This window comes from Daphnia magna, linkage group LG7 (assembly GCF_020631705.1).
Source record: "Daphnia magna isolate NIES linkage group LG7, ASM2063170v1.1, whole genome shotgun sequence".
Taxonomy (NCBI): Eukaryota; Metazoa; Arthropoda; class Branchiopoda; order Diplostraca; family Daphniidae; genus Daphnia; species Daphnia magna.
This window is the reverse complement of record NC_059188.1, coordinates 11100993-11124864: the sequence shown is the minus strand read 5'-3', so window position 1 is coordinate 11124864 and position 23872 is coordinate 11100993. Positions and strand designations below refer to the sequence as shown.

General features: G+C 41.0%; 7 protein-coding genes and 1 long non-coding RNA gene across 11 annotated transcripts; 4 read left to right on the top strand and 4 right to left on the bottom strand.

Annotated features, from left to right (window-relative positions):
- Window positions 1-7: 7 nt before the first annotated feature.
- LOC116926315 (mitochondrial ribonuclease P catalytic subunit) lies at window positions 8-1822 on the bottom strand. Of its 2 annotated transcripts, none has more exons than XM_032933159.2 (3): window positions 616-1822; window positions 414-544; window positions 8-360 (listed from the first exon to the last, which is right to left on the bottom strand). In XM_032933159.2, the coding sequence occupies exons 1-3, from the start codon at window positions 1741-1743 to the stop codon at window positions 33-35; spliced, it is 1587 nt and encodes a 528-aa protein (XP_032789050.2). In that variant the 5' UTR covers window positions 1744-1822; the 3' UTR covers window positions 8-32. The 2 variants fall into 2 exon arrangements, with proteins under 2 accessions (XP_032789050.2, XP_032789052.2); XM_032933161.2 differs by having other exon boundaries at window positions 113-320.
- A 186-nt stretch (window positions 1823-2008) lies between these two features.
- On the top strand, window positions 2009-7311 carry LOC116926299 (nuclear factor related to kappa-B-binding protein). The gene is made up of 10 exons (XM_045177365.1): window positions 2009-2281; window positions 2377-2927; window positions 3031-3701; window positions 3761-4221; window positions 4297-4738; window positions 4909-4996; window positions 5066-5398; window positions 5470-5761; window positions 5825-6125; window positions 6183-7311. Exons 2-10 carry the CDS (start codon window positions 2399-2401, stop codon window positions 7074-7076), a joined length of 4011 nt encoding a protein of 1336 aa, XP_045033300.1. The 5' UTR covers window positions 2009-2281; window positions 2377-2398; the 3' UTR covers window positions 7077-7311.
- LOC116926340 (probable cardiolipin synthase (CMP-forming)) lies at window positions 7122-8386 on the bottom strand. Its single transcript, XM_032933194.2, has 5 exons — window positions 7899-8386; window positions 7705-7834; window positions 7547-7632; window positions 7329-7486; window positions 7122-7259 (listed from the first exon to the last, which is right to left on the bottom strand). The coding sequence occupies exons 1-5, from the start codon at window positions 8286-8288 to the stop codon at window positions 7166-7168; spliced, it is 858 nt and encodes a 285-aa protein (XP_032789085.2). The 5' UTR covers window positions 8289-8386; the 3' UTR covers window positions 7122-7165.
- Window positions 8387-8471: 85 nt separating this feature from the next.
- On the top strand, window positions 8472-12412 carry LOC116926291 (probable 2-oxoglutarate dehydrogenase E1 component DHKTD1, mitochondrial). Of its 2 annotated transcripts, none has more exons than XM_045177366.1 (16): window positions 8472-8684; window positions 8752-8872; window positions 8944-9326; window positions 9386-9481; window positions 9542-9689; window positions 9764-9846; window positions 9911-10193; window positions 10271-10372; window positions 10450-10609; window positions 10671-10887; window positions 10944-11089; window positions 11159-11207; window positions 11277-11342; window positions 11409-11450; window positions 11516-11667; window positions 11729-12412. In XM_045177366.1, exons 1-16 carry the CDS (start codon window positions 8531-8533, stop codon window positions 12278-12280), a joined length of 2754 nt encoding a protein of 917 aa, XP_045033301.1. In that variant the 5' UTR covers window positions 8472-8530; the 3' UTR covers window positions 12281-12412. The 2 variants fall into 2 exon arrangements, with proteins under 2 accessions (XP_045033301.1, XP_032789020.2); XM_032933129.2 differs by having other exon boundaries at window positions 8473-8684; window positions 8749-8872.
- Window positions 12356-13662, bottom strand: LOC116926327. Its single transcript, XM_032933178.2, has one exon. It carries the CDS (start codon window positions 13574-13576, stop codon window positions 12440-12442), a length of 1137 nt encoding a protein of 378 aa, XP_032789069.2. The 5' UTR covers window positions 13577-13662; the 3' UTR covers window positions 12356-12439.
- Window positions 13611-17164, top strand: LOC116926293 (histone acetyltransferase KAT7). Of its 2 annotated transcripts, none has more exons than XM_045177368.1 (10): window positions 13611-13740; window positions 13995-14479; window positions 14538-14707; window positions 14778-15071; window positions 15134-15271; window positions 15332-15594; window positions 15652-15878; window positions 16248-16441; window positions 16509-16595; window positions 16658-17164. In XM_045177368.1, exons 1-10 carry the CDS (start codon window positions 13717-13719, stop codon window positions 17026-17028), a joined length of 2253 nt encoding a protein of 750 aa, XP_045033303.1. In that variant the 5' UTR covers window positions 13611-13716; the 3' UTR covers window positions 17029-17164. The 2 variants fall into 2 exon arrangements, with proteins under 2 accessions (XP_045033303.1, XP_045033302.1); XM_045177367.1 differs by having other exon boundaries at window positions 16224-16441.
- A 16-nt stretch (window positions 17165-17180) lies between these two features.
- Window positions 17181-19154, top strand: LOC116935055 (protein C12orf4 homolog). The gene is made up of 5 exons (XM_045177369.1): window positions 17181-17376; window positions 17447-18238; window positions 18299-18406; window positions 18462-18683; window positions 18781-19154. Exons 1-5 carry the CDS (start codon window positions 17287-17289, stop codon window positions 18967-18969), a joined length of 1401 nt encoding a protein of 466 aa, XP_045033304.1. The 5' UTR covers window positions 17181-17286; the 3' UTR covers window positions 18970-19154.
- A 186-nt stretch (window positions 19155-19340) lies between these two features.
- Window positions 19341-22490, bottom strand: LOC116926378. The gene is made up of 3 exons (XR_004396069.2): window positions 21675-22490; window positions 19606-21608; window positions 19341-19550 (listed from the first exon to the last, which is right to left on the bottom strand). It is a non-coding gene; the product is annotated as an uncharacterized LOC116926378 (long non-coding RNA).
- Between the last annotated feature and the right edge of the window lie 1382 nt (window positions 22491-23872).

Below are 23872 nucleotides of genomic sequence, written 5' to 3'. Positions count from 1 at the left end.
ATATCCCAACGTGCACAAATCAATTTATTTCACTACGCCTGACATTTGGGTTGCAAACATAGCCAAGTGGTGGGTGTTTCGTAGCTGTACCGAGGAGTACCGTCGTCGTAAGGGATATGCCAGCAACCGTCAGCAAATTGAGATACTGTACGGTAAGGCGGAGGGTGGTGAAATTTTACTGATCCATTTCTATCGATCTTGACTATTTGTACTTGTGCTCTACGCTGCCACAATCGAAAAATTGCTTGTAATCTAAAATCGGCTAGACGGAAGAGATGGTCCCGGAAGAGATCGTCCGAGACAAACTTTGTGTGTTTACTCTGAACAGCAGCACATAGCAAGAAAGGATCATCACGCGATCTAAAGATTGCAACCTTTAGTTTCTTTACTTGACATAAGAAAAGAAAACTTACAAGTTTTCTGTGATGAAAATGTGGGCTTCTTGCTTCATTCTCTGTAAAGCTACTCCTTTAAGCAAATGCTCTCTTGTAAGGACGAGTACTCGCAATTTCTGGTTTGTGAAGTATTTCACTACCGACATAAGCTGCCTCAAATAAATAAACAGTTAAGTAAAATGCAATAAGAAATGCGAATGAAAACTCCCGAAAAGCTTACCGCATCAACTTTTGTCGAAGATTGTTTGCGATTTTTTGTACTAATATGATAAGCCACGTTCAATCCGTCTATGACTATATCGTAAGGCGCAGTCGTTTTAATGAGCTCTTTGAATCGCTGCATTTCCTCTGGTTTGGATCCTAGAAACACATCCGTTCCCAAAAGCACTTTCTCGGTGATTCTTTTTCGAAGAGCGGCAAACTCTTCGTCGGTTATATCTGTGTTTTTCAAAACCTTTTGACAGGATTGGCATCTTCCAGTACTTTCATCGATTGCAGTAAACTGTCCCAGAAAGGGATCTCTGGATCGATTTCGTAACACATCTTTAAGTTTCTGAACGATCGGTTGTTTTAGAAAAACGCCACCACGAACCAGGAAATCAGAGAAGATTTGCCAACAATTATGATGTGCTGCACACTTTCTGAGCCAATGTTCATATACAAACTCAGAAATAGGTCTCTCCTTTGCTATAATTTTGTCCATCCATAATATGGCAGAATCAAAATGATTGTGACTAAGTAGACAATTCACCATAGCATTCATAGCCAAACTATAATGAGCTGTTTCATCTTCCTGTAGTAGTTTCAAACCTTCCTGCCATTTATCAGTGATACTCAGGCCTAGGATAATGCTTTCTTTAGTGGCTGCGTCAAGATATTCACCATGTGATTTAAGAACATTACACAGTTTTTCTACTTCACTCTTATCCTCAACTTCTGCACTGCAAAAATAGCACAATGATAAGAATTTCCCTAAAGTTGCTGTGTTTGCTTGACGACCTGCCCGGTCTATGTGGTGCAAAAACTGTTTACCTAACTGATAATTACGGCACGCTAAACACATACGCATGAAAATTGCGTCAAAACTTTCCTTCGTCAGTAATTTACTATTATATTTCGAAATTATGTTTTCTTGAAATTGGTGAATACCAGTCAAACTGTGGGTGGTTTTGATGAACTGTTCCATTTCACTTTCAAATGGATTTACGTGTGGCACATGTTGGCTTAACAATTTAGGTACATTTTCGTTGGTAGCTTTCCTATTTTTAAACGTGGCGTACGTTGATTTTAAGTGAAATGTTCTGGATAGGTGTAGGGCAAGAAAATTTGATAACAATGTTCGGCTCATTTCGAAGTTCACAAATGGTATGGTAACTATACGGTAGAACTTTTTTTATAAAGTCATTATTAACTATGAAACACATTTTTCGATTTCTGTCTGCTGGAAATTGAAGTTGCCATCAAATTAAATTATGTAGTTGAATTCCACATTAATTTATTTTTCTGGTCAAAAATAGAAATATAAAAGAATACATTTTTATTAAGGTATAATTTAAATATATTTAAAATCAAACAATAAGAGATCAAAAACTTGGCAACTTCTGTGCAAGCAGGCTATGCCTGATACACGGATAGCAAACGACTCGATCTGTGCACCAAAAAAAGTATTATGGAAAAAAGCTTTTTAACGCACCGAAACCGAAAGAGCTATGCTATCCCCAACAAACTGGCTGGGCAAAGTAACCTGGTTTACGCATTAAGACTTACGTTTAGGGAGCTGAGTTCCGCTGAACGTACAGAAACCGACACACTTCATATTTTGGTGACTGTTTGAAATCAATCAAAGAGTGATAATTTCCAAACCGAAGTTATTCATCACAAAACAGGTAGTGCACTGTCGGCGACGAATGGTCAAATACGAATGATTATCACAAGATCTTTCTGGAATGCAATTGAGTGACTGGATTTTACTCTCTTTTAGCAACATCTGCTGATGTGATGTCATGGATCCACTGTTTGAAGATGAATCTATGGATGTCTTGTCTCAAGAAAATGGATTAGTGGATACCCCTTTTGAGAATCAACATTCTCACTACATTCAACCACTTTTGGAGACATGTTCAATTGAAGGAGAGGCTGTTGTGTTACCAACTCAAATTTGTGAAAATGCTTCAGTGCTTACGGAAATGCTTAGCTCTGAACTGTTATCAGAAGTTTTAACCCTTGAAGATATGCAACATCTACATTCATACTTACCAGTCTTTAAGACTGATATGGAAAATGAAAGACATAAAACATGGAATATGCTTTTTTCCAAGAAAAATTTTATGTTTGGGAATCCAGTAGACCATTTCAGCAAAAAAATGGAGTGTGGCCTCTACAATCCTGATATTGCTCAAACAAGAAATCTTTTCCAGAAACTCCAGAAGAAGAACATAAAAAGAGAGCAGAGAAATTATTATTTTAATTTACTCCAGAGTGTTGTCATGTCTAGACAGCAGTTAATTGAAGCTGCTTCTCAACTTCCACCTGGTAAATTCTATGTCAAATTATAATATGTCAAGAAAAATTTATTGCCCATCTCTTTTTGTTTTAATTATGTGTTCTTGTTTTGTTTTGTTTTTTTCATCTCAAGGTCAAGCTGTTCGTTTGCAACCGTCACAAGGCAACAACAGAATGTTGGCAGGTGGCAAAACAAACAATTTCCTTACAGACGAACGAGTCCGAAAAAGATATTTTGACGAATTAAAAGCAATTGATTGCAGGAACTCAGATGACGACAACTACCCCGAAGGTCCACCGCCGCCTCTTTCAAAAAAACAGCGGCGTCACTTGGGTTCAATTCAAGGATCTTTGAGCTGTGATATCAAGCCAATTCAGTCGACGTTTACTCAGAACATCTATAATCATCTTGTAGTTGTGGAAAATAAGCTCGACAAGACGGTGGAGGATGAGCCGTCACGTAACAAAACTCTCTGTCCAGGCAATGAGCTTTTTAGCGGGAAGTTATCTGTGGAAAGCTGTTCGAGAAAACCTGGCGATGCCAAACGATTTGGTGAGGACTTCAAGCCCGTCTTAGACGTGGCGTCACGAGTGTCCTGTTCTAAAAACGTTTACGAAGTGAACGAGGAAACTTACAAAATCATGTTAAGCAAGCATCGCTCGTTGAAACGTGAAGGAAAACTCGCACTTGAAAAAGGATTTAAAGATACCACCTTGGATGATATTGGCCAACGTGTTCGCATGTGCATATTAAACAAACGACCTCCTGCACCAAAAATCCTGGAATCGCCTAAAAAGAACAAAGTAAAACATCTGATTCTCAATGATTTGAATGTACGTTTTTAATCATTCTCTATGTTCAGCCTATTGTGAGCGCAAGCAGCACTTCGGAAGAACAAGATTCGGAAGCCGATACACCAAAAAAAGTGAAAGTTAAGAAGCCCGTCTCAGGTCCCGTGGCAAAACCGACTAAAACTAAGAACACGAAAAGTCGACCAGATCGAACGGAGTCTGTCTCAGCTACCTATGAGCAAGGAGAGGGTAGCAGTATGATGATGATTAGTGAATCTGAAGTCAAACAAGAAGCAGCCGAAACGCCACGTCCTATTACCCCTCCTCCCATAGAAAAGTGTCCTACTCCACCGCCTCCACCACCTCCTCTTCCACCTCCACCGCCTCCTAGTTTGACGCAAGACACTCACTCTAGCTTTTTCACGCTATTGCGTGAAGTTCTAATAAACAACGAACTCCCATCCACTTTAAAACAAACCACAGACTCTGTGGTCGTTTGGAGTAGCTCTCCAATATCCCCTTTGAACGAATGGTAATTTAATTTACTCGAAGATTGAACCTTTCTGCCGATCATTATTATTATATCTATATTTTTTTTTTCTTTCAGGTATTCGCAATTGATGCTTGTTCACCAAAGGGCAAATGGCTGGACGAGCTTAGTCCAATCTGCCCTAGAATTCTTGATGGACCATGGACTAGTATCTGCGGCTCAAGATCTCGGCCAACTTTCCGTGCATTCCTGGAGTGGCCAAGGCAGAGACAGCGATGCCCTCTTGCAAGATTTATCTGGCATTTGGCTCCAACAGCAGCAGGATAATAGTCTTGACGGCAAGCTTGACGTGGAAGGCACTAGCGAGTTGAACGATTCCATGCTTAGTTCACCACCTGATCCAACTTTGAATTTGGGTTCGGGACTTGACCTCAGTGAGGATATTTCTGACGTAGGGTCTTCCTCGTTATTCGATTCTGCAGATGTGGTTCACCCACCACGATCCGTAACGTCATGGACAGTAAAGCCAAGTACAGCCGAAGACAAGATGATTTATCAGGTATATGTCGTAATAAATTTCTGTAATTGCAGCAAGCTATGTTTTTTAGATCGAAGTTTTTTTGTTTTGTTTTCTTTGTCTGTGCTTTTTCTTTGGTTACCATTTTCCTTGAAAAAATCCACTTCTTATCTGAAAAGTTAATTGCGTTTTGTTTTTTGTTTTTTGTGCAGGAGCAAGAGCGTCTTAGATACTGTCAGCCACATAAGGCGTTTACTTTCCGACAACATGGCTATGAGAGTATCGTGGGCCCCGTTAAAGGTAAGCTTTGCTTTTATTTACGTACATTATCCACTTATCGTAGTAAATACTTCCATTCACGCATTGCAGGCGTTTACACACCAGGCCAAGGAGTCGGTCAGCCGTCGAGCAAGGTGCGTGGTCACAATCTAATGGTTCCGGATCGCCCAGCTTGTGTCACCCTCCTATCGTTAGTTCGCGACGCGGCTGCTCGGTTGCCCAATGGTGAAGGCACCCGTGCAGAGATATGCGAGTTAATGAAGGAGTCGCAGTACCTGGCATCCGGCGCCGAGGCTTCTCTTCATTCTGTGGTTAGTGGCGCCCTTGATCGACTTCATTACGAAGCAGATCCATGCGTGAAGTACGATTCCGCTCGGAAAGTATGGATCTATTTACATCGCCATCGCTCAGAATCTGAATTTGGTACGAAGATATGTTTGTTGATCGATATTCCATAACCTAATTACTAATAAGTATTATTAAAATCTCCATAGAACAATTACACAAACAACATCAGGGTATGCCTAGTAGAGTTAAAAAGCCACGAAGTGAGCAGCGTCGTTCGTCTGGCGTTGGAAGTAGTCCTGCATCCGCGAAAAACAGTAAAATCCCATCGTCAGTTCCGATTCCGGCTACGAGTCCTGTTTCGCAAGCGCCTATCATACAGCCCTCTTCAGTCCCAGAAATCCAAATTCCTGTTCCAGCACCCGTTTCTGTCGCAGTCATGAAAAGTACCCCAGTCAAGTTGAATAATTCACCCATTGTTACGGTTCGCCAAGAGATAAGGTAACCGGGAACTTTAGACAATGCTATATAGTTTCTATAATTTCCACTGCTTTGTTTCCATAGTAAATCTCTAACAGCGCCAATAGTAGTTGCGTCCCCCTCTGGCTCAACCCCGACTGTCACAACTCCGGTCACCGTTACCGGGATCACGCCAAGCACAGGAGCTGGCCCGGCCACTATACAAACGTTCCAGATCACGACGTCAAGCGGGATACAAACCATCAGAGTGGCAGCGCCTGCCAACTTGCCTACTGCACTTTTAGCTAGAACCCTACAAATTTCTGCCCAGCAACAAGGAGCTCTTCAAGGGCAAAAAGTTATCGGTACTCCAACGCTTGTCAATGGAAATTCAACTATCAAACAGGTAATGAAAGAAATTTCGAATCCGACAGATCGTTCAGTTAAAATCATTTCTGTCCAGGTTATCTTATCTCCCACGTCAGCAAAGGCCACAAATTCAGCTTTACTTTCAAGCCCACGGGCACCTGCTCCAAATGTGCCACCTACAACTATCTCAGTGCCAACATCCTCGACTTCCAGCATAATAAGATTAAATATACCGGTTACTGCCGCTACAGTGTCAGGAATAATGGCGAACACAGCCAGAGCACGGTTTCCTGGAAGCCCTGTGCGCCTAGCTGGAAGGCAAGTTGTTAGTACGAGCAATTCAGTTACATCTCCTGTTCAAACTTTCCTCATACGACCTCCAACACCGACTACGGTCAGCAGTGGAAGTTCGCCATCGACATCCAGTGCTCCGAGACTTGTGATGGTTAATAACAAATTAATCAACCTAAGTTCGACGTCAATTGCCGGGCAAATGGGCCCCAATACCCGCATGCTAAGACCCAATATTGCTGTTAATATGGCCAGCGTACGTAAAGCAGTGCCATCTAGTCCAACGACCGGAGCAGCACGGCCGGTACTAGCAAGGGTAGTAACTGGGCCTGGTGGAGGAACTCAACAGCAAGTGATTACCTTAGAAAATTTGCTTTCTTTAACCAACGCCCATCATAAAGGAGGAAGTAAAACAGGAGTAGTACAATTACCACTTTCAGCCATCGCAGGGCTGAACGTTGGAGCCTCATCATCGACAAACCAACCCACGACAGTTCTTTTACAGAACGTCAAAGGGGCTCAGTCCATTCTTTTGCCAGCAGGCTTTCAAGGTGGCACCATAAACATTCGAGGGGTTCGAATGGCTACTCTCTCCCAACAACAACAAGCTGGGCAGCAACCAAAACAGGCGTTTGTAGCTCGACTTGTTGCACCAACCCAACCACCACCACCACCACCCAAAAACTCCGATGTATAATAATTGTTAATGCACTTATGTTGATTTTTATTAGGGAAAATGTTGGACGATCACTAAATTCACATATATTTGTCTGCATCAGTGATGTTTCATTTTACACGCGATCGAGTTATGATTCGATAAGTGTTTTTAGCAAACACGTAACTGAGTCCCGATAAGACGGTTGTCGTTCCTGTCACATACCTGTAATTATTTCTGTCGTGTTAATACACACTTCATGATTTATCAAATAAAATAATGTGATCACATTACCATAAAACGGGCAGAATTGCTTCTGCAAGACTAAATGCTGGGACAGCAAGACTGCAAGCCACGAGCAGTAGCTGAACGGCAGTATTGAATTTCGAAATATTTGTTGGCGCTAGTTGTGCTGTAGCCAATGAGGGATCGAAATAACGACCCAAAGTTCGCTACGTAATAATTGATAAATGAGACAAATAAATGGCTATCCCGGCAACAAAACAACTTACAGGTGGCTCCAAAGAGATGTAGCGAACATAGAATCCCGAAGCAACAAGTAAAGAATCTCTTGCAACAATAAGTATAGTAAGTGGCACTGTAAGAAACAATTTAAGATAGCTTTTTTGAATAATATCTTGTTAGCTTATCTTAACCCTAAAGGCATTACATGGAATAAGTCCACTGTAGGTAAGGCTGACAAAAAGTGTTCCTAAGAGAAGTTTATCAGCCAATGGATCTAGGAAACTCCCTGCCAATGACGCCTGACTGGGAAACGTTCTTGCTATCCATCCATCAAGCTACAATAAAAAAAAAAATTGCATCAGAATTACTAAAAACAATCAGATTTAAATGAATGCATACTAAATCAGTGATTCCAGCAATCACAAATAAGCCAAATGCAGTAGGATAATCATTTTGGATGACTAGATAGCCAAGTATTGGACACATTATCATTCTGCCAACAGTAAGAAAATTTGGTACTGTGAGGATATTCTCAGTCTGGTCTTTAATTTTCTTTCCTGGAAGATTTTGAGTGGAGTACAGTTTAAAGCTCTTTACATTTTCAAATACTTGGCACAGAGGTGCAACGTTTTTCATTCCTATTTTGCGGTAATGTCCGATATGGCGAAAACATTGCAGTTGACACACCATTACAGGGGTAGATCGGTAACGTAAAACCGACGACGTTATGTTTGAACTGCATATTTTAAGAATGCTGGATAGTCTGAGAAGATTATTCATGCCACACATTGTATCATGCCTTCTAACACGATTTTAAAAGGCACAAGCAAATGCATGCAAATATTTGGAGTTCTTGGTTGTTGTTTTTATATAAACTGCCATCTGTGAAACGTGGTTCCAAGCTTGAAAACACCGACCAACGGCAACTGTATGTACTTCTTATGTTTTTCAAAATCTTTTTTAATTATCGTTTTTAGCAGACAGAAATCTAAGTACAAAAATAATAAATCACGGTCCTTGATTCATAAAGAATGACGAGTTTGATGTTATGTCGGAATCAATGTAATTTGAAATATTTTCAACGCTTAGTTTCACCCCTTTCTTCCTTTCGGGGTTACCATAGTAGACAGGGTGTTTACGGTTTTAAGCCCCAAATCCATGCTTCTCATACCAACAATAATGCAGGTGCTTTGGTTCTTAATGTAAAGTCACACTGTTATATTACCTATTCCACCTTTTATTTGCTTAGAAGGTAAAGAAGGCAAATTTCATTCTCAAGATCAAAATCCCAATCTTCTTAGATTGGTCGAGGCATATCACAGATATGGTCATCTGAAAGCTGCTCTTGATCCACTTCATTTGCAAGACACACAGTATTAAATAATACTTATATATGGCATATTTAAAGATCTGATGAGTGTAAAAACCATTAATTTCCTTTCAGTAATGTACCTGAATTGTCTCCATTATTCTATGGATTATCTGATACTGAACAAACTTCTGATGTTGTGCTGCAATTAGAAAAAATGTATTGCAGTTCAACTGGAGTTGAATTTATGCACATTGAGTCCCTTGAAGAAAGAGAATGGCTAATCAGTGAACATGAGGCAATTAGCTCCCAGGAAGTTGATCCTGTAACAAAGAAGGAGATAGCTGAGGCAATGATAATTTCCCAAAACTTCGACAATTTCGTCGGATCTAAATTTCCCACAGTGAAACGTTATGGAGGAGAAGGGGCAGAGAGCTGCATACCATTCTATAGGGAAATTTTCAAATTGGCTGCCGCTAATGATGTCCAGCACGTGTTCATGTGTATGGCTCATCGCGGTAATTTTTTACTTAATATAGTCTTAATGATTTTTAAAATATCAAAACGAATAACGTAGGAAGGCTGAACCTGCTGACCGGTATGCTAAATTGCCCATACGAACTCATGTTTAGTAAAATGAAGGGCCGAAGTGAACTTCCTGTTGGAACGAAGGGTAACATATTTTAGTATGTCATTAATTCAATACTGCTTGTTAGCATGTTCTCACTTCTAGGAATTGGTGACGTATTGTCTCACCTAACAAGTGTGACAAAATTAAATTTCGATGGAAAAAGCGTGTCGGTTACCATGCTTCCCAACCCCTCTCACTTAGAGGCTGCGAATCCGTTTACAGCAGGAAGGGTCCGGGCTGAACAGCAAAGGTGATCAATTTCGGTCAACACTATAACTTAACCAATATCTCATTCATAAAAATATTTATTTTTGGGTGCCTCAGGATTCAAGAGGGTGATTACGGCTCTGGAAATATGGGTGATCGCGTGATCTGTCTACAGGTACATGGAGATGCTGCCATTTCAGGTGTGATTTTAATTTTGGTTTTCGGTGAATAATTTTTTACTATTAATGAATGATTCCGCCTTAGGTCAAGGGGTTGTGCAGGAAACGCTCGCTTTTAGCCAAGTTCCACATTTTGCTGTTGGAGGTTCTTTACACTTAATTGTCAACAACCAAGTAGGTTACACCACCCCTGCAGATCGTGGTCGTTCGTCACGATATTGCAGTGATATAGCTAAATCGATTGGGGTGCCGATCATTCATGTCAATGGAGATGATCCCGATGCGGTTGTTCGTGCCGCACGCTTGGCATGGAACTACAGGAAAAAGTTTCTGCGCGATATTTTCGTAGATGTGCTTTGCTATAGAAGGTGTATAAATTTGACTATTAGCGGTGATCGCATGTTTTCCAGAAAGCTTAATTTGTAAAAATCAATCCAATATTCAGATGGGGTCACAATGAAATGGATGAGCCAACATTTACGAATCCCGTTATGTATTCAGCTATTCATTCTCGCGGCTGCTCCATACCTGATGCCTACTGCCGAAAGTATATCAATAGTTCAAAGATCAAATATGGTCTTGGCTAAGTTTTTACCACTATTAATAATACCAATATTTTTATAGACTCATAGATGAAGGAGTTTTGGAAAAAGAAACCCATCAAAACTTGCTAACAACTCATACGAACCAGATGAGTATTGCATTCAAAGAAGCCGATTCGTACTCACCTTCAGCCTCGCCAAGCTACAGCCAAGTTGGAGAACAACAGTCAAAAGCGCTTAAGGTTTTCCTTTCACCACTGGTCAGATAGAATCTTTGTATTAGGAATTAGTTTGGTGTAACAGACAGCAACGGGAGATATCACGTCATGGGACACTGGTGTGGATTTGGACGTTTTACGATGGGTGGGGGCTAGATCTGTTCACATCCCTAGTAATTTTTCCCTCCACCCAACGTTAAAAAGAGGTCACGTTGATGCTCGTCTCAACAAACTTTTGACTGGCACCAACTTAGACTGGTCAACCGCAGAATCTTTGGCAATAGCCTCTTTGCTTTATCAAGGTAGGTATGTTGGTCCCAACGTTTAATATCAATAATTGAAATCAAAATTGTCTTAGGTTATGATTGTCGAATCAGTGGACAGGACGTCGGTCGTGGCACATTTTCACAGCGTCATTGCATGTTAGTAGACCAACAGTCGAATGAAGTTTATATTCCCCTTAACGATCTTGGAACACCTGACGGCAGCCAAGGTCATCTGGAGGTATGGAACAAAAGGATTCAAATCCTAGATAATGATTTTATCGACTAAACTTCTGTATTTTATTGATAGGTTGCTAACAGCATTTTGTCAGAAGAAGCGGTTTTGGCTTTTGAATATGGTACGGAGATGTTTTAAAGCAACCCCGGGAATGATTGTTTATGACATCTTTTTCTTGTTGCGGCCAAAGGTAATAGTGTCGGCCGTCCGGACGCTCTGTGCATATGGGAAGCTCAGTTCGGCGATTTCTTCAATGGTCTGTATCATTAGTTGATTTCTAAATTTTTTCAGCATGCATCAATACCTTATTTTTACGATTCAGGGGCTCAAATTATCATCGATACGTTTGTGACATCTGGCGAGGGTATGTCAATTAATTTATGAACACCGTCAATCCTTTCATGCAAAATAAATCACAAAATTTAATAGCTAAGTGGCAGCTACAGAGTGGATTAGTGATGGTGTTGCCGCATGGATTCGATGGTGCCGGACCTGAGCACTCCACTTGTCGAATAGAACGTTTCCTGCAGTTGACTGACAGCCGAGAAGACATTGCTGATTGTGACGATATCAATATGCAGGTAACTGATGCCGTAAATAAAAAAAATAATCCAAATTGATGGTTGAACAATTTTTCATCAGGTGGTCAATCCTACTACACCCGCTCAAATTTTCCATTTACTTCGCCGGCAAGTTATACGCCCGTTTCGCAAGCCCCTTATCGTCGCTGGCCCGAAATTACTTCTTCGTTTCCCAGCTGCAGTTTCAACCTTACAAGATTTAGCTCCTGGTACTTCGTTTCAGCCTGTGCTGGATGACACATTGGAATCTCCTGCGGATGTCCAACGGATGATTTTCGTCAGCGGAAAACACTATTATGCTCTCAATCAGCAACGCCAAGAAAAGGGGTTGAAAGACGTAGCTATTATCCGTTTGGAAGAACTGTGCCCCTTCCCGGCTCTTGGTATTCAAAAGCTGGTGGCCAAGTACTCAAATGCAAAGGAATTTATCTGGTGCCAAGAAGAGCCTCGTAACGGAGGTGCCTGGAACTTTATTGAACCCCGTTTTCGTAATGTAGTTGGTATAAATCTGCGCTACTCTGGTCGCCCAGTTTTGGCAGCGCCTGCTGTTGGGATTTCTGCTCTGCACAAAATCGAGGTAACCAATTTAATGAAAGATATTTTCTCTGGTTAAACGCCTGCTTAGCATTCTCAGCGCAATATCGCGTTCCATTCATTATTCTTTAAGCTTACTGTTAAAACCAAGAAATGGTGCTTCATATTTTAAATGTATTTGCAAGCTAAAAATACAATGATATTATGGGAATCGGTGAAATAAATTAGCCTCATTTGCTCAATTCCAAAATGAGTCAGAATCATCATCTCCTACATTTTTGCCACTCAGCGGACCAGAAATCGGATCGTCGGCACAATCAGAATCAGAGTCTAAACGAAAAGGCTTCATCTTATTAGGAGACAGAGAGGCAGGAACCAACTGTGTGACTTCGTCAACTACAGTGGTATTGGACTGTAACTCCTGGATATAGTTTTGAACGTTATTGGTATCCTGAGGTTCGCGGTCAACCGGATCAATTACCGGGATTACTGCCGTCTGCATTGACGGATGTTTTATTTCACTTGGGGATAGCAGGGAAAGAATCTCCTTTTCTTCCTTTTGTTTATCCAAGTAATGTTCAAGGATTTTTTCACTTGACTCCTTATTCATTTGTCTGAAATTTGCAATGGAAGTAGTTGTCAGTGGCCCACAAGATGCTTCTTCTTTATTTGTAGCATTGGAGAAAGTATTATTTGATGAAGCAAACTGATTTTCTTGCTGAGATGATATAAAATTCTGGGGAGGATGGTGGATTTCCAGGGTAGATGATGAGACTTGTTTGATTTCTTCAACTCCCTGAGGACTTGAAATATGCCTAGTTGTTTTATGGCTTGGCACCAAATTGCTGTTTGTAATCCTTCTATCTTTTCTTATATCTTGATTTTCACTCTGGTCCTTATGATGTGGTGTAGAAGAAAAAATATTTATATTTCTAGTGTTATCACAGGCCATTTGCTGCATGCTTTTATCTATTGTAGGAGATGGGGTATGAGGCCAAATCCCTTCTTCATGGAAAGAGTGTTGCTCTGAAGTTGAAGAATTGTGTGAGGTGTTAACAGCCATTTCTTTCGTTTGTTTCTTGCCACTACATCCAGACAATGGGTAGTCAACATTAAAATCAACCGTATTTGTAGCAATATTTCTTTGAAGTTGCGCCCAAAATAAAGGATTATGTTGCATAAACATCTTTTCAAATTGATTTCGCATCTGTTGGGCACTTTGTGTTTGTGCTACCAAATCGAAAGATTTCGCTTCGAATTTTTTAAGTTTCACCAACAATCGGCGACTGGATTCTCTGCCTTCTGTTTCCTGTTTACAGAATTGTTGATAGGAACATTTTAGACTTTCACTAAATCCCCCCACATTAAAATTCATGATAGCTTGTTCAGTTATATGTTGATTCACGATTCAAAAACCAACACACTAAAAAATGGCGGATAAAGTGAGTTGTCAATAAACAAACTAGAGCAGCCTCAAACATAGTAGCATTGATCCCCTGTCAACGCCATGCAAAAATGTCCAGCAAATCTAAAAAAAAGGTATGTTAAACCATTTAAATCGGTTTGAGATTCGCTTCACCATTATTTACTTCTGTATGTCTTGGATATACTTGTAAGGGATTTTCAATGGGAAACATTTTAGGTGGTTAATATCCAAATAGCACTTTAAAAATGCGCAACCTGTTAGGAATCCCTAGCCAAATTTCATAGCAAAATATTTCTCTATAAAATTCTCGTGTTATCGGTATCGGGTAGCCCCATATCTCGTATGTTAATAAAATTATATTTACTAGGTGAGCAGTTCAGAAGACACAACATCAAGTAGTAGCAGTGATAGCAGTTCATCATCATCATCATCATCTGGAAGTGATTCTAGTAGTTCAGATTCTGAAAGTTCACAAGCTTCAGCTAACAAGCCTTCAGTTAAAAAAAAGTTAAATAGAACACGAGTGTCTAGCACCAACTCCAGTTCCGATTCTGGCCCCAAAAAAGAAAATCATGTCAAGAAAGAAGAACCCAAGAAAAAACAAAATGCAGCAATTAGGGCAAAGCCAACCAAACCCCCGGAAAAAGGAGCTGCTGCAGTGCCTACAAAACCTCCCAAGAAACCCCCTGCTAAAAACAGCACACCAGTCAAAAAGCAATCTCAACCAAGTTCAAGTGCAAATGTTTCTGAAGCAAGCAACAAAAGTCCTAAATTACAGCAAAAAATGAGGAGTATTTTCAGCCCTGAAAATAGCAGCATGAGCAGTGATAGTGAAGCTACCCCAAATCCCAAGTATTATAATTGTGTGTTTTTCCTTTGTGCTCAAGTGAAGATTTTTTTGTGAAATTAGGAAAAGTACAGTGTTGCAGTCATCTGAAGCGTCAGATACCGATACAGGGTCTGGGAACCAGGTCAACCAATCCAAGTCAAAAGGTCCTCGTGCAAGAGTTCAACCAAGACCAGCAGCTCGAAAGTCATCAGATAGTGAAGGAGAGAGCAAAACAAAAGGAAAACAACCTGGTAATTTTTTAAAACTGTGTTTATTTCCTAATTACTTGGTGAGCTAAATTGCATGTTATGCAACTCTTAGCGAGGAAATTAACAAGATCCTCCAGTGCCCGGATAAGAAAGAGTAAACATGTCATCGGGAAGGTTTCCGAATCGGATTCCGAACCTGAAGTGCCAGTTAGTAATAAATCCAGTGGTGCGACGGCGAAACGGAAACCAGCTACAGCGAAAGGTAAATCTGCCTCAGCTGTAAATCGCAAACTGCAACCCAAAGAAATAAGTAGCTACAGTGGCAGCGCTCCTTCATCTCAAGAAAGCTGTAACACCCCGACCATGGAAGAAAGAAAGTGTCCAATGGCTGGGTGCGATTCTTCAGGTATGGAAACCACAAATAGGATGAAAGTAAAAATTTTATTTATTCATTTTCTTTAATTATAGGACATCTGAATGGGAAGACGGACCGCCACCTAAGTTTGCAAGCCTGTCCATCGTATCATAATTTAACTATGAGTGAATGCGCTGCGCTACGTCTTAATGCAGAATCTCAATTGAATCACTGGTCATCCATTAGTACAAGTAAGTTAATTAATCGTCTAGGTTATCAAATCATAGAAATAATTATTATTTTGTTGTTAGACCGACAAGATTTTCATGTTCGAACTCCAAAATCACCTCGGTCATCAGGACCAACTAGTGAACAGTTAAAAGAGCAGCAAAAAGTGAGGCAAGCTCGCGCTCAGAAGTCTGAACGTAAAGAAATCGTCACATCAGCTCCGGCTGAGCTGGACGAAAACGCCGAAGACAAGTGGAGAGAAAGGGAACCTAATCTTACCGGCCTCACGTCGGAATACGATCTGGCTTTATTCCGGGCATCCCAGGCTGAAGCCAGCACCAAATATGTAATTTTTCTTTCCAAATATTTGGAGAGTATAAATAACATTGCATTCGATTAACAGGAGGAGGAATTGAAGAGTTTACCATCAGCTGGTGGGCTTCGCTTTATCGAGATGGGAAGGTTCGAAATGGAAGTGTGGTATCAAAGCCCATATCCGGACGATTTAGCCAGATTACCTAAGCTCTACCTCTGCGAGTTTTGTTTAGTATACATGCGGTCTCGTACCGTGTTGAGACGGCATGCCGCCAAGTGTGTTTGGAGACATCCCCCTGGTGATGAAATCTATCGGTAAAGCGAAATATTACATTTGACCTTTATTGTTTTGTTGTTTTTTTTTTTGTTTTTTTTTTGTTTTTTTTTCTGTTTTGTCTATTTCTACTTCGTTGTCTTTGAATTCCTTTCCCCCATTTTCTTTCAATCCTTTTCACTTTTCATCAAATCACCGTAGATCTTCCAGATTTCTGGAGGTCAGTCTCCTCCTTTCTAGAGCAACATCTTTAGACGCTGGATCAACAATCGAACGGTCGGGGTTTCCATTAGCTTCGACACCGAACGACGAAACAGCTCCTTCTTTATCCAGCCCTTACCCCATTGTTTTTGGCATCCTATTTTAAATGTGCTATGCCTGACAAGGGCGCCGTTTCTTTTCAATTCCAGGAAGGAGAAGGTCAGTGTTTGGGAAGTAGACGGTCAGGAAAAGAAAACCTACTGCCAGAATCTCTGCCTATTGGCTAAGTGCTTCCTCGATACCAAGACGCTTTACTACGACGTCGAGCCCTTTCTTTTCTATGTCATGACTGTTGCCGACTCGGAAGGCTGTCACAGTGTCGGTTATTTCAGCAAAGAAAAAAGTGAGTTTCTCATTGCATACCTGAGCTGTTAATGTCTTTTAATGGCAACCGTTTATTCCTAAATTAGATTCTTTCCTCAACTATAATGTCTCCTGTATTATGACTCTGCCCCCTTACCAGCGCCAAGGATATGGGCGACTGCTCATCGATTTCAGTAACTAATAAATGTTTGTATAAGTGAGAAAAGTCACACAAAATATTTTTTAATCCTTTCAGGTTATTTGCTGACTCGAACAGAGGGCAAAGTCGGTTCACCTGAAAAGCCGCTCTCCGATTTGGGTCTGATCTCTTACCGATCCTATTGGAAGGATGTGTTGTTGGAACACGTCTGCTCCTATCCAGGCAAAGAGATTTCCATTAAGGACCTCAGCCAAGAAATGGCAATTAATGCCTATGACATTGTGAGCACGTTGCAAGCACTCGGCATGATGAAATATTGGAAAGGCAAACATATTGTCTTAAAAAAACGAGATGTTATTGAAGAGTATCAGGAAAGGGCTAAGAGGCGTGGGCCTGAATGGAGGCACACGGATGCCAAGTACTTAAGGTGGCGACCGTTTGTTGTACCACAAGAAACACCACCATAAAACAATTTTTTATTTAGCCGAAATTCCGTGTTTATGTTCGTAAATTTTTTGCTCTTCCCGTTTATCTTGCGCCACTGTTCTCTGTTACTCTCCCCTCCCCTCTTGAAAATAAAAATGGTCGTTATTCCGAAACCAATAGATGGCGTTAGTTAATGCTTAGTCAATTTACTTCCATTCACAAGTTTGTCAACAAACAGCTGGTACAAAGAACAACTTTAACCTTCACGTTGGGAAAAAAAATTTAAATTGTGGAATGTCATGGAAGATTCAGAAGTGATTATTCAAGCACTAGCTGGTTTGGTTGACACAGAGTTTGTAGCTAAGCAACTTGAGCAAGCTTTCAAAGATGTAAGCACATTTTCATCCTTCAATTTGCACTTGAAGCAATAATATCACTAATGTGAACACTGTGTTTCAGGAGATTCTAGCAAATGCTTCGAGCGAGCAAGTGTCAGATGAAGAAGTCATGGCTGATGTGTACCAGCGAGTACTATTGTCTCCAGCAGTTGAATCGCTCTTGACCCAAGAATATGAACTATCTGTCCAAATGCAAGACCTTGTGGATGAGCAGGAGAGAGAATGGCAATATTTGACTCAAAGACAGACAGAAGAGATTCAGTATGCTGTTGACTTTTTGACGGAAGTAGAAGTTAATGAGGTTTCAGTCCGTCACTGTGAAGAAAGGCAAATCTTTGAAAGTGGGTGGGAAAGCAGACTCATAAATGTTCAAGAAACACAGAGGCTACACTTTAGAGAATGGCTACTTGGCATGGCTGAAATAGTTGAAACTGGAGGACAGTTGCCAATACGTCCTGAAGACGATTTCGAGCATGTTCCTCGTAATCCGGAGAATATTGATGTTGAAACCGTTTTCCGGCTGGAAGAGAGTTTCACTATACAGCTGGGGGCTCAAATGAAACAAACTCACAACTTGAGGTTGATTTCAGCTGATGTGTTAGATCTCTGCAGGTTGCCATTAACTACTAGCAACGACCCTCAGCGTCTTCAAATGGCTCTTTCGCTCTATTCGAGTAATCAAAGTGGACTGGTCCTGTTAGTCGATGATCGGTTATCAGCCTATACAGGCATGGAGAAAGAATTTCTCCGCATTTGTCGTAGAGGAGCCGAACTCCACTTTCCTCGAGCCGATTTGCAACTTGAAAATGCTCGGAATACATTTTCTACGAATGCTTTCAATTGGAGACAGCAGGTTTAGCTAATTTTTCAATTTAATGAAAAATATTCAAAATTTACAAGGTATTTCGACTAGATTTCAAATCGTCGAATCTGTGATGTGGATCTAGGCAGTAGCCTACCTAAAACGAAAACTCCACGACTGGGTGACATGTACGTGAGCCGACACTCTAATCTCGCCCAGGTATTCGATATTGCCTTATTGAATAAAGAAGAAAAGTTTAAAACTAATGTTTTAGGTGCACGTGGTGTTCCATTTAGTGTCGGACGATAGCATTCGATCGAACGAGATCAATTCACGTCACCCAGTCCTTCTGGGTCTTCGTCATATTTTGCGTACAGCTGTCGTTTCCGACATTACCACTTTGACAATTCCTTTACTTCTGGTACACGAGCTTAGCGAAGAGATGACTGTACCGTGGTGCCTACGCAGAGCTGAGCTTGTCTTCAAATGTGTCAAGGTATAGTATTCGAATTATTAAGGGGATAAAAGGAGCCACTACAACAACGAAATCGTTTGTTTAAAGAATTAAAAAAATTATTTCTGGGTGATTATAGGGTTTCATGATGGAAACGGCTTCTTATGGAGGAGGCGTTGATGCTCGAGGCACTGGCTCGTCACCAACCCTGCAATTCCTGCTTCCCCGTGACGCTGCAGACGAAGTGTTTCATGCTTTGGCCGCCATGCTTCCTGGAGTGTTTCGCGTCTCAAATCCGTTGGTTCTGCGTTCAGATGCGGCTCGATGACTTTTTTTTAAAGTAACACAACTATATTATATAAAGCCATCTTTCCCTTCAAAGATGGTTATCCATCTATCCTCAGAGCCGAATTTAATATCCTGCACCTATTTGCAGCGATCAATATTTGTGAAAATTGTATCACATGGGCCAGCTTATCGAGTTTTATACCGGTAATAAAGTTTCGCCCTCTGCTTTGGCTTTCCTTTGAGAACTACAAATAATTAGGGACCATGTTAGAGAAATCCTTTCAGTTTTGAGGAAGGTATAGACCTTGAGGTGATCCGATTACAGGTAAGGGATATAACCTTTTGCTTGAGGGTAGACGGTTGAAAATGTCAAGTCAATACAAAAAAAGAGAAAATCTAGAAGAAAATCCATACATCTCGTATCTGTTATATTTTGTAAGATGGATCACGAAGAATGTCATTTGCTTTACATTAGTACCGGAAGTTTTTAATGAATTTTTGAGGGGGTTTTTTTCCCCTCTTTTTCGTGAATGGACTTTGCCTATTTCGATTTCCCGTCTGCTGGTTTTAATGGCGTCGTCTGTGCGGATGTTGTGCGAAAAGGGCTGGGCGACGCGTAGACTACATCAAATATAGAATAGAAACTATCCAAGTTCCTGCTTTTTCGTCTCTATACCATCTGGTTGAGAGCCAACAAGAACGAAAAAAGTCCTTGCTTTTTGTCAAATTGTTCGCTTGTGTGTGTGTGTTTATTTCAGTGCTGCTGCTCCTTTAGTACTATACAGCAACCGGACTGTCTAGACGGTTGCCAGACATAGAAGAGGAGGAAAGAGGGAGGGTTTAGAGGGGGTCCTGTGCAGTACGTCCTACACTGTTGTAGGGTTCCATTTATATTTTTAAATAATAACACCAACGGTTTTACGTCAGAAGAGAGAAGTCCCCCTCCGGCTCTCTCTCAATCATAAATGGGAGAGGCCTGACCCCTTATGGACACCCCGTTGGGGTTGAACACAGAGGGGGAGAGAGTTAACCCGACAAGTCTTCTTTTGTCTGGTTCTCTTTCCCTCCTCGCTCTTTATGCGCTACACAAAAATTTTTCCATTCGGGATGATGCGTGAATTGATAGCGCTGAGCGTCATTGATCCGACCTTGACCGGGAAAAAAATGCGTCTGGCGTCACGGTCCAAGATAAAAGACGGGATTTTTTTTTTTTCTTGCACCAAACATCGACGTCCATCGTCGAGACGTTAGCCACTCTCGACCGACAGAAAAAAAGAAATACCAACGAAGTTGGAACCGCCTCAACGCTCGTCAAGGCCGTAAAGCCCCAGAGCTTGGCTGTAAAAGTGTTCCTTTCGTGTATCGATCACGTGACCATGAGCTCGTCTAGAGGTTACTGACGTCGTCGGAGGCGACCGATCGATAGGGCTATGCCGGGGTTCTGCGGCAAAACAGGAAGCATCGCCGATATTGGTAAGACATATACTTTTTATTTATTTTTTTTTGCGCTAGCATCTTTTTTCTTGGCTAAGTATCTTAGATGAGAGGTCTGATTGGTACTTTTGATGTCATATTCGTGGCCGAGATGTTCATTTTGAGAAGCGACAGAACAAGAACGTCTGGGATTGTCGCAAGCGACGTCTTGCGGCGCTCTAGGTACATGAGTTACGTAACTCTATGACTGCTGGTACACAGTACGATAAATTCAAAGCACATGCAATGTCTCCGTCGGCCACACCCATAAAAAGGCGAAAAGCTTTTTTTTTTGTACCAACTTTTGCCAAGAGAGTCTGTGTGTCTGCCAAAAGTTTTTACAGTGGTGGAACTTTTCTTGTTTTCACAAAAAAAGAGAAATGTTTGATGACCATACATGCGTCTGCAAGTGCATCAATCGATGTTGGTCTCGACAGTTTCAGAGAGGGAAAAAAGAATTTTCCAACCGCAAAAACATCAATCTGGAAATCGCCAGCTGTCGAAAGGAATTCCAGCAAGAAATAACGCGATCACGTCGTATTGGAAAGAAAAAAATCCGTACAAATGAGACACTCCCCCCCGAACACACTCGTATTGCATGCAAGCAAGCACACACCAGTAGACGATTCAATTGAATATTCATTCACCTCTCTGCTTTCGAAAGTAACAGCCTTGAAAAAAAATGGAGATAAAAAGAGGAGTTTTTATTGATACGCCACACGTGTATCTTTCGAGGGCGTTGACTTTTCCCCAACATTATTTTCCTCTCTCCCCCGCCATCTTAATGCTTCCATTATTTTAAAATGTTTCCTTTAAAAAAAAACGAAATTTGTTAACAAAAAAGTTTTCTTTTCCTTGCCTGTGTGTGTTGGTTGACGATTCGTTGCATTCCCACCGTTTAGCTGATTGAGCTCAATTCTCTTGGGTCGTGTTCCGCACCGATGCCGAAATAGCATTCGACTGCGATTAGATTTCATTCTGTCAGATTCAGGAGCTCTCCCAACTTAAGAAGTCATTCGTTGCAACATGTTTCTCTTTTTTTTTTCTTCTCTTTCTCTCTCTTTTTTACAATAGGCAAAATAACTGCCCACCAAGGTTTTCCCTCTTTTTTTTCTTTCTTTTTACAATGAAATTGCATTGTTGCCAAAGTGTAGGATATCGTACTACTGTTATGGTGGCAAATAGTCATCAAGGACCTTGTTCATTCTGCAATACCGATAAAAAGATTTCACGTTTATTTGCATTTTGTTAGAGAGATTATCTTTTTATTACAGAGAAACTTGGTGTTCCAGAAGAAAATAACAAAACAGCAATCCTTCTCTTCTTAGGCCAATCGATTTTCCTCACACACTCACCAAAAAAAAAGGAAAATGGCCACCAACTGGATGAAAAAGGGAAATGTTTTTATTCCACGTTATCAAAATTTACCTTTTTATTAAGCTGATAGTTATTTGGTTAGTTTAGAATGATGGCTACTGTAACATTTTCACGTTTAACTTTCGTGAAAACCCAAAATTCTGTTTTCAACGGTGAAGAACCGTCTGGGCTCCGACTTGTCTGGGGGAAAAAAAATTCAGTGAACGTTTCCAGACATGTCCGCTGTGGAATGTGGTGTATCGCCGAATGAGTGTGCGTATATCGTTAAACAGTGAATTTTTTTTTCAAAAACCGGCCAAATGGTGACTTTAAGGTAATGGAGTTTTACTTGAACGGACTTCATGACCTTGTTTATGTTTGTCTGTATTTATTTTGGCATTTGAAATAGAGGAATTAGCTGTATAGGCACACACGACGAGGGGTATACAGGGAAAAAGAATCCTCTTAAGCTCCAACACCCTCTGGCACCAGATGAAACCTCCGTGTGTGTGTGGAACAAAAGAGCATCTCTCTCTCTCTCTCTCACATACCGAAGAGCAAAAAGCTTTTTTCTTCCCTCCACCCTCGTCTTCCTTGTCAGCCATCAACTCGGATGTTCCGTGAGGGGGTGAAAAAGAAGCATAATAACAAGACTGTCGGCTGATTGGTCCGCCACTGTTGCTAGGTCTCGTATCGGTCTCGAAAGAAGTGCTTCTCCCCTCCTTCCTTTTTGAGAACTGCCCCCCCCCCCTTCCATTGCAGTTGCTCTCCGTCGTCTGTTTCCATCCTGGCGAAAATGTGTCACAAGTCCATTATTCTTTGACTTTATTTCCCTTTTAGCCACATCCAATTGGAATGTCCGAGAATTTGGAAAAGCGAACTTTGAAGTACGTGTCATCCTGCACAAAGTTCGCTTTTCAGTTTGAAAGAGTCACGGTCCGTCAGTCGGTCGGATAGAGCTTTATGCATTATTTTTCACGCAGTTACTGCTGACTATCAAGATGTGCAACTGCAAGGTAGGTCAGGTCAATAGCCTGGCTCTGTTTTTGTTGTCCAACCAGACATGTCTTGGTGCTTTTTTTTCTTTTTACAACAACAAGAAAACAAGCATCCACCATGTTGTGTTGTTCATTTTCTTCTTTCTTACCCCATCTAATGTTTTGTTGTTTGGTTCTGGGTGCATGAACTCTTGACCCGCCTCTGGCCATAACAGGCATGAGTTCCAGACTTGTTCCATCATTTCACGTGCTCGCCCCCCTCTCAGACTTTCCTTCCTATTTTGAATCTTGAAAACTGACTTTTCTGACTGCTGCATGTTATATGCATTACATTATTAACCACTACCCCTATATAGGCATACAGTAAAAAACACGCAGCTGAAAATTCCCCTCCGCCTCGTTGTGTTAGAACCGCCATCTTTCTTTTTCTTTTTACCGTGTAACTTTTTCTTTTTTGTTTTGTTTATGTGTTGAGGTGAAAATCGTAGCTGGCTCGTCGTGAAGGAAGCAGGACACAAGGTCGACTGAACCGAAATTCCGATGGCAATTCCCCGAAATTTGGTAACCGGAACTCTTGCAAACTTAACCAACCCAAACTGGTTTTCGTTGTTGTTGGTGGTCGGTAGGACAAAAGGAGATCACATTGTTTCAAACATCTGATTGGCGATATCCGCAAAGATATTTTTTCTTTCTAGTCTAGTCTGGATAGCCATCTTGGATGTGTGTGTGTTCATAATAAGAGAGTATATAGATTAGACCCATGTGAAAATTGGCAGTTTCCTTTGAGACAGCGGTTTAGGAAAAAATTACGAAAAAAGATGACGATCATTATCAGGGTAATCCATCTCTTTTTCGACCGACATATATACCCTTCAGTCATTTTTTTTTTTTTACAGGGGAGGGAGAAGTTGCGGTCAATCATTCGAAACTTATTTAGGTTTGAGGATCGAACAAACAACAAAAAAGTAGTTGGCTTTCTACGTCCGTCGTCTGGTTCTCCAGTGGTTTCTGCGGTTCCGTTTCTTCCTCTTGTCAAACAGACGAGGAATCCAACACCCAACGAAGAGAACCCCCCTTCAGTCCACCTAGTCTTATAATAGATGTAATTTCATAGTC

Bases quoted from the DNA above. Each gene is read 5' to 3' on its own strand.
- LOC116926315 (XM_032933159.2), bottom strand. From the start codon at position 1,743: ATGAGCCGAACATTGTTATCAAATTTTCTTGCCCTACACCTATCCAGA. The intron at 545-615 runs GTAAGCTTTTCG...TATTTGAGGCAG, and splicing joins CTTCGACAAAAGTTGATGCG to CTTATGTCGGTAGTGAAATA. The intron at 361-413 runs GTAAGTTTTCTT...TGCAATCTTTAG, and splicing joins ATTTTCATCACAGAAAACTT to ATCGCGTGATGATCCTTTCT.
- LOC116926299 (XM_045177365.1), top strand. From the start codon at position 2,399: ATGGATCCACTGTTTGAAGATGAATCTATGGATGTCTTGTCTCAAGAA. The intron at 3,702-3,760 runs GTAAAACATCTG...CTCTATGTTCAG, and splicing joins AATCGCCTAAAAAGAACAAA to CCTATTGTGAGCGCAAGCAG. The intron at 6,126-6,182 runs GTAATGAAAGAA...ATTTCTGTCCAG, and splicing joins GAAATTCAACTATCAAACAG to GTTATCTTATCTCCCACGTC.
- LOC116926340 (XM_032933194.2), bottom strand. From the start codon at position 8,288: ATGTGTGGCATGAATAATCTTCTCAGACTATCCAGCATTCTTAAAATA. The intron at 7,633-7,704 runs GTAATGCCTTTA...TGTTTCTTACAG, and splicing joins CTACAGTGGACTTATTCCAT to TGCCACTTACTATACTTATT. The intron at 7,487-7,546 runs GTAAGTTGTTTT...ATTATTACGTAG, and splicing joins ACATCTCTTTGGAGCCACCT to CGAACTTTGGGTCGTTATTT.
- LOC116926291 (XM_032933129.2), top strand. From the start codon at position 8,531: ATGACGAGTTTGATGTTATGTCGGAATCAATGTAATTTGAAATATTTT. The intron at 10,373-10,449 runs GTATATCAATAG...ATATTTTTATAG, and splicing joins CCTGATGCCTACTGCCGAAA to ACTCATAGATGAAGGAGTTT. The intron at 11,343-11,408 runs GTCTGTATCATT...TTTACGATTCAG, and splicing joins GTTCGGCGATTTCTTCAATG to GGGCTCAAATTATCATCGAT.
- LOC116926327 (XM_032933178.2), bottom strand. From the start codon at position 13,576: ATGAATTTTAATGTGGGGGGATTTAGTGAAAGTCTAAAATGTTCCTAT.
- LOC116926293 (XM_045177367.1), top strand. From the start codon at position 13,717: ATGTCCAGCAAATCTAAAAAAAAG. The intron at 15,072-15,133 runs GTATGGAAACCA...CTTTAATTATAG, and splicing joins GGCTGGGTGCGATTCTTCAG to GACATCTGAATGGGAAGACG. The intron at 15,595-15,651 runs GTAATTTTTCTT...TTCGATTAACAG, and splicing joins CTGAAGCCAGCACCAAATAT to GAGGAGGAATTGAAGAGTTT.
- LOC116935055 (XM_045177369.1), top strand. From the start codon at position 17,287: ATGGAAGATTCAGAAGTGATTATTCAAGCACTAGCTGGTTTGGTTGAC. The intron at 18,239-18,298 runs GTTTAGCTAATT...TATTTCGACTAG, and splicing joins CTTTCAATTGGAGACAGCAG to ATTTCAAATCGTCGAATCTG. The intron at 18,684-18,780 runs GTATAGTATTCG...GGGTGATTATAG, and splicing joins TTGTCTTCAAATGTGTCAAG to GGTTTCATGATGGAAACGGC.